At 33.8% G+C, this 8,138-nt stretch overlaps 1 protein-coding gene across 1 annotated transcript; it reads right to left on the bottom strand.

Annotated features, from left to right (window-relative positions):
* Positions 1-5,941: 5,941 nt before the first annotated feature.
* On the bottom strand, positions 5,942-7,129 carry LOC133180690 (uncharacterized). Its single transcript, XM_061315156.1, has one exon. The coding sequence runs from the start codon at positions 7,127-7,129 to the stop codon at positions 5,942-5,944; it is 1,188 nt and encodes a 395-aa protein (XP_061171140.1).
* Positions 7,130-8,138: the final 1,009 nt, after the last annotated feature.

Genomic DNA, 8,138 nt, shown 5'->3' with positions numbered 1-8,138 from the left:
GGGAGAGTCTTGGTTATGCTGCTATAATGGCACATGTGAGCGAGCGTCAGATACGGCAGCCCAGATGGATAACTCGGGACCAGCATTTAAAAGTTATGTGTTAAAAAGAATTCAACACTTTGAAAATTATATTGATTAAATCCAAAGATAATCCAAACAGCATTGTGAAAGTTTAAGAAACAGTGATTTATGTGTTATTTGTAAATTTATATTCAATTTCATTTGTGAAAAAATGCGTGTGAGGAAAATTCAACACCAAAATTCTGAAAATGTTAAACAGAGGTGCTGTGATCAGTTAATCACACTTTCCAGGACACTTCCCTGGACGGTCAGCAGATAGACATTTCATTTCAATTATTTTTATTTATTTTGTTGTAAAAATTTACCTTTGTTTACTAAATTTTGTTAAAATTTCAATTTGTTGTTTCCTTGATTTATTCGGGTTCTAAAGGTGTATAACGCACATCTCAACAATTTGGTGGCAGCGGTGGGATACATCTGAGCTTGGATAAATGAAGGAAATATTTTGCTTGCTTGTTTGTTTTTATTATTAACTTTAGTTTTGTGTTGCAGGTTCAAAAACTTTCACAATGTCTGATATGCCAGAGTGGATGTCTGACTTAATTGAAAAGGGTAAAAACGTAATAGAATGTCTCGAGATGTGGCGTCAGGAGCAGCAATCCAAGAGAGAGCGAGAGAGAGAGAGAGATGGGCGCAACGCAGCACAGTTAAGGCTGCAGTAAGGAGGCGGGGCCTAATTATTACGGGAAATGCTTACTATGACATCACAAAAAAATAGAAGTTCTTCAAATTACCACAAAATGAAATGATTTGCTATCTTAAACTTATGAATAGCTTTAAACTACATCAATACTAACTAGTGCATGCATTATTGTCGTTGGTTAAATCCCACACAGCAATATATAAACAATTCACTGATCGCAATGCACTTGTCAATGTGACGTCATATCGGAAAATTTGACGCAGTTTGTATGCAGTGAGAGGCGGATCAAGTTATATTTATACAATGAAAAATGTATTTTGTAATTAAATAAAATATAAATTGTAGATATATAAGAGGCCATTAACTTGGATGCGATGTCTGTTTTATGATTTTATTCATATACTTCCCGTACATTCCCTAGACAAGCGATACTGTCGTATATTTGTATGCAGATTCATTGAAGGGTAATAGAAGGGTCGTAATAAATCGATATATTGCAAGGGCATACCCTCAATGAATTATGACAAGCTTTTACACATGAACTCAAGAAATATGAAGATATTTGAAAAGTGCTGCGAACCTGTTGAAATCTTGCAAATGAATTAATTATATCTATATTTAATGTACTTGACCAGCAAAATATTCAACATACAGTCTAACAAATGTATTTTAGCAATTAGATAGTAGAATCTATATAGGTTCGCAGCACTTTTCACAAACTACAAAGAGTGTTGAAAATAATTATATGTTAAACTTAGATTTTTAACTTGGTTATGCCCTTGCAATATTAGAATTTATAGATGACCTCAATACTTCAGGTATATTTGCTAAAATCACGTGACTGCCACATCACGTGACAAGTCTTAATAAGAAATCTAATCGTCCTCAACATTTAGTTTTCAACCACACTGCATTTGTCCGATAATAGTAAAGTCCTAAAAAGAAATGCCCATCCTTGTAAAGAATGTATTTTCTATCTAAAAAAAATCGCCGATATTTCCATTTGGCACCTTAACTGTGCTGCGAAGAGAGAGAAGAGCATCAGGCACAGAGAGAGAGTGCAAAACTAGAGGTAGAAAGAGATCTGAAATTACGAGAGTTAGCATTAAGAGAAGAAAAAAAACTAGAACATGCTAAAAATGGGGGGTCTCAACCTCATGGGATTTTAAAAATGCCCAACTGTTAAGTTACCCAAGTTTGAGGAGGGACAGGACCCTGATGTCTTTTTACGGTCGTTTGAAAAGATAACTGGGTTGCAGAAATGGGATAAATCCCAGTGGTTCATTCGCTTGGTTCCTATGTTAGCAGGTAAGGCTTTGGAAGAGTATTCAAGATTGTCGGATGCAGATAGTGATAAGTATGAGGTTATCAAAACTGCTATTCTCAAGAGAAATGAGCTTACTTCTGAGGATTGCAGGGGAAAATTTCGTCAGGGTAAGTAGTCAATTGATGAGTCGTTTAAAGATTTTGTGTTAGGGTAGAAAGGTACCTTAATCACTGGAGTGAACGTGAGAAAATAGATGCAGATTTTGGCAGGTTGTATGATATGGTCTTGAGAGAACAGGTTGTTAGAAGTTGTCCAAAAGACTTACAGTTGTGGATTCTTGAGCATGACCCAAAGTCCATTGAGGAGGTTATAGAGTTGTCTAATGCGATTCAGGCGGCACATAAGAGTTCTTATCTTAGTGGCAATAGTGAACAATTTAATGGCTCAGGGAATAAGTCGACTGGAAAGCCAAACAAGTTTGGTTCGACAAATTCTTAAAATGGTAAGTCAAGTCCACCTTTAATACGGGGGATAGCAGAAAGTGTTTCAATTGCGATAGAGTTGGACATATTGCAGCAAACTGTTTATTTAAGAAAACTCAGTCAAAAGGTCTAGACGGTAAAGGTCAGAGAGGCACAATGCCTGAGAAAAGGTCAGAAAATGTTGGGTTGAGTTTCGATAAGTCTGAGTCTAAAGTTGTAGATCCAATACAAGATACATCAAGAGATACGGTGATTCTCAAATTATCCAGTTATTGAAACGTCGGCAGCATTGAGTTTGGATTTAGTAAAAGGCCAGGTGAGTGATCAACCAGTTGCAGTCTTAAGAGATACCGGATGCTCTACTGTATTTGTAAGGGGTAAGTTTATTTCAGACTCTGATAAAACAGGACGTTCAAGAGTGATAGCTCTAGCAGATGGATCTCAAAAAAAAATGTGATGAGGCAATGGTAAATCTTAAGACTCCTTATGTATCAGGTAAGGTACATGCCCTTGTTCTTGATTCTTCCTTTGCTGATGTAATTATTGGTAATAATGTTAGCATACTCAAACCAATGGAGGACGGAGAAGAAATCAATATGGATGGAGATGACGAAAACACCTGCGCTGCACTTCAGACACGTTTGCAGGCCAAGTTAGAACAACGAAATAGTTGTTCTCAGAGAAAAGCAACAGATAAGGATTCAGAGAATGAAAGTTTGAAACAGTTATGGTGCAGCAGAGAGAAGTTGGTAGAACTTCAAGAATCAGATGACAGTTTGAAATCCACACTGAGTATGGCACAAAATAATACTCCATATTGATTAAAAGAGAAATTTTCCATATCCTTTAAAAATGATACAGTTTTCTATCGCTCTAAATCAATCTAATGAATTTTTTTTATTCTCGCTTTATATTACTTAAACTAAAATCAAGTGTTTTAATTTTTTTAAATTAAAATAAATTTCATTGAAGATAAATCGGCATTTAATGGTCTTTCCTGTTTTGTCATCGATGTAAACTTCAATTATTGAAAACATAAAAAGAATGTATTAATTATAAATTAATTTTGTTGACTGCTTAATTCTCATATTGCTTGTGTGAAATGATGCAGATCCATATTCAACCTATACACCAAATTACTCAGGGTTTGTGTGAAATTCGAATGTCATTACATATTTTTTTCCGGTTGTTTGCACTTGCAAAATTTACCATGAAGATATTAGCCATCTTATGTTAACACGATAATATGGCCGAATATTATTTACATTCAAAATGTTTTGTTTTTTTTTTCCAAAATTCGATAAAAAAATAATTCCTAATAATATCTGTCGGTTGATCTCTGAAATTGCAAATGTGTTTTTTTCTGTATTTACGAGTAAAAGAAACTAGTTAATCTTTAAAACAATCTACCAATATATCAAACTTCGTATTTATTTCAATAAAGATGTTAAGCTAAATATTTCTAAGAAGAGGGTTAACAGGCAATTAAAACAGCTAAATGTTGCGTTTCAAATGTAGTGAGTAGCATAGTATTTTTTTAAATTGTTATTTTGTAAGATTTTTGTCATCACATTCATTCACGTAATTTTGATAGCTATGCATGTATCCATAATTTCACATCGATCCGATCTTGAAACCTTGCACTGTAAATTGTTTGATTAAATCCATCACTAATATCATGGAACATTTATCCACTGTCTATTTAATAAGTCAACTTAAAAATTTGAAATTCTTTTCTTCAAATACGACATTTTCCTACATAAACGAGGGTAATTATTGACAAACAAGTTGATGAAACAAGAATATCAGCTGTCTCGTTTAAAGTCATCATTTCGTAAGTTCTATGGTCGATACAATGACCTTGTCAGCAAATAAAATTTATCATTGAGTCAAATGCTGACTGACGTTTTTCATTCTAATTGTTAGGCCATTATTTACACACTGAATTGTCGACGGATTTTCCGTTATTTCCAGATCATGACAAGGCGCAAACTGCGGGTGTGACCGGTCGGCAGGGATTGCCCAGTCCTCCATGGCACCTGATCCCACCTCTGATGTTTGGAGGTCTGTGTTTGCTCTGCTTCTATTTTGTATTGTTTAATGGACTTTTGAACTTGAATTCTGTTCGTTATCTCCATATATTTCATGTAAAACATTTTTCGATCTTGATTTTCTTCTTCCGTTTCATAATTTTAATGACCATATTATTCTTTAATAAATTACTAGTTTTGATGTTGTCAGAGTTAAAAATGACTTTCCTCTTCACATTTCCACTCCTGCTCAATTCACCGTTCATTTAGAAACTGTAGGAAAGATTTTGTTATTTACTTTTGTGAAATTGGCTTCTCTTTTTTTGATTTTTTTTGATATTTTTTTCGATCTTCTTTAATGATTCTCATAAATAAAAAAAACCCTTCATATAAGAGTTTCAAGGTTCTGAACTGATCCTTATGTCGCGGGTTTGACTCCCTCTGTATATTATCTTAAATGAAGGTTTGTATCACTGCGCCATGCAAGTATCATTAAATTATTACTCTCGGGGGGCTGCTAAATAAACCTTAAAAGGTACCAGCAAGTTTTTTTCAATACATGCGTATTCATAAAAAAATGAAATTAAGGGTTTTTCATAGAATATCAATTTTAAAAATTATGTCTATAAAACGTTTAGGGTTGGAGAAGGTTTTTGAAATCTAATACCGATGGTCTAAAATGATATATGATGATAAGGTTTCCCGTCAATTTGTCTGTTCACTAGCATATGTATGTATGTGAGATCATTTGTTTGCGTGACATCCCTACAAGCATAATTTACTCAATAAAGGTCTGATTACAATAAGGAATTTATATGTTTTCCCCTTTTTTACTGTCAAAACTTTGCTTCTACAGTTTTAAAAGAATTTCAACCTTTGATAGAATTCTTTTTTATCTTATTTTTAATAATGACACTACCATGCAACTTCTACAGTTTCCGGTTGTAGTAAAAATTGACATTCATTATTCCTCTTATCTGTTTGGTATTTTAAATAATGATAATGCTGATGAATGATATTGGTTTTTAAATGAAAAGAAATTTCTGTATTTTTTTTCTAATACTGTACTTCCTTTATTTCATTTCAGTTGGACATTTCATATCTAATTAACTCCAAATCATTTTCAAATAATCAAAAAATATTTATAATCAAATTATAAATAATCAAAACAAAAAGCAAAAAAATCAAAAATATGGTATGAGATTTTATCAAAATTTTGTTTTTAATAATAATGCATCAGAGATACTTAGAGTTCAAGAATTATAATTTTAAAGTTGTAAGTAATTTCATATTTCAAAACAATTCTTCTTGGTGTAATCCAATGATTTTTTGGGTCTAAATCATAGTTGAGAGTGTTTTAGCCTAGTCCTGTGACTGGGAATTAAAAATGATTTATATATGTATATACAATTAATTTATTACAGTTATCAATCAGATATTACCGCCTTTCTAAATATCTATATACGCACAATCTGTTGAAATTCAATGATCCAACCAACAGATGGTGAGTTTTTTCATCATAGCCTATACCCCGTGGTTTGTATATTTCTTGTTGTTGTGTCCGAATCAGTGTTAGGAAGTTACCATCCTTGTCAATCATCTGCACTGTGTCGGTGTGAACATCACATACCAGAATGTTTGACAGAGCGTCAGTGCAGACTCCACGTGGATGTATTCGTGATCCTGATGGAGGTCCTGTGTAGAAAAAGCGATGACTTCCTCCACCGTCTGTCACCACTACACCTCGGTAATCATCAGAGACAATAACATCTCCATTGCGGTTCTCTGTGATGTATTTAGGTTCGCTATAAAGTTCCTGACCTGATTTGTTGTGTTGTGTAGTTTGTAAGTGTTGCCCTGTTTGATTATAGCGGTTTATCTTCGCTTTTCTGTAATTATATGTATGCCACATCCCGATCAGTAGATCTCCATTGGAGGTGGAGCAGTGGACACACTGTGGTGTCCATGTTACTGTTTTCTTTATGAGTGTTGACCCTGTTCTGATATCTTTAGATAGTTTATTAATGTTATAATCCCTATCTATATAGATAAGATCACCTGTAGTGTTCAATGTGTGTGCTCCCCATACACTGCCTTGTATATCTTTAATTTGTTTGAGATATTCACCGGCTTTGTTTGATAATATAAGCTTGTTATTCCAGTCACTGATCCAGATCCGATCTAATGTGACACAGGAAAGGTGTAATACACCCCTAATGCCTATAACTCTGATACACCTGTGATATACGGGTGCGGACATCATTTTCAGCACCCTATCATTTTTTACATTTCTTTTTTGCTTCTCTACGATTTGGATTCCCTTCAGTAACTCAATCACATTCTTCGCCATGTCGCTTTCATCAGTCTCAGTGACCAGAGGGTGTTGCGTAAAGTTGGGGGTATTCTTTATGTTGGATACAATAGTTTTCTTTATAGAAAGAATGAATTTAACAGGCCTGTTTGCTGACTCTTCAGATATGCATTCATAGTTCTCTATTCTGGCAAGGTATCTCTCCATTGTCCTCCTCTGGTGTAGTAATTTAGAAACAAAAGGTCTGTGTCTAATTTTAAGATCACATACGGCAGTGTCGATGAGGATTTTTAGTTTCTGGAATTGAATTGACATGCCTGAGTAACTTCTGAAAATTTTTGTTTGAATACGTTTAAAATCAGTTTTGATTTCTGCAAGGAGAAAAAGGCTATTATAGAGAGTCACACTTCTGATGTTATGAATAACTTTTCTGTGTTGTTGACGGTTTATTTTATAAGCTGTTCGGATATCCAGAATTTTGTGTTTATTGTTTATTATCCCTTGTAGTAAAACAGGAAGTATTTTGGATTGTCCGTGCTCTGTACATTGGACACAGATAGGAAGTTCACAGGTTTGGCAGTACTTATCATATATTCTGCCTGGATGTCTCACACACATTTCTTGTATTGGGATGTAGTCATATTTTTCACGGTAAATCGTAACATCATGGTATATTGTATCTAAATCAATAACATGTATCTCTTTACACTGTAGACACAGGTCATGTTTACAGGTCTTACAGTAGAATTCTGTGTATCCATGACATTTAAAACATACTCTTAACTTACAATTGGTGCTGATTCCTAGCATGTCCAAAATGTCTGGGTTCCTGATATTTAGGAAAACTTTCTACTGCATTTGGTGGGAACTGAACTTCCTCTGTATTTATACCTAGAAATCAGAGAATATTATCAGACATTCATTTTAATATATATATATATATATATATATATATATATATATATATATATATATATATATATATATATATATATATATATATATATATATATATATATATATATGTATATATATATATATCCCCTGGCTGTGAGTGAGATAGCTCTTTTATCAAATCCACGAGAGGAACTATTCCAAGGGCTTGCCGGAGGGAAAAAACTATCTTTTAGTCTCAAAATTTCCACACATAGCAAAGCTATACCCCGGTGTATAGTTTTTGCTATTCACCCCTCGGAAAATTTTTCATGCAATTTTTGCCGCCAATTTTGATTTCCTGTAATCAATTTATAGACTTATGATGTCATCCTGATTTCAGTGGCATTGTGACGTTATCAGGATTTCAGCTCATTCTAGCAGTGTTATC

This window comes from Saccostrea echinata, unplaced genomic scaffold (assembly GCF_033153115.1).
Source record: "Saccostrea echinata isolate AGI-Se365-2 ecotype Australia unplaced genomic scaffold, CSIRO_AGI_Sech_v1 ptg000007l, whole genome shotgun sequence".
Lineage (NCBI taxonomy): Eukaryota > Metazoa > Mollusca > Bivalvia > Ostreida > Ostreidae > Saccostrea > Saccostrea echinata.
The sequence above is the reverse complement of the archived record's forward strand: the minus strand, read 5'-3'. Positions and strand labels throughout refer to the sequence as shown.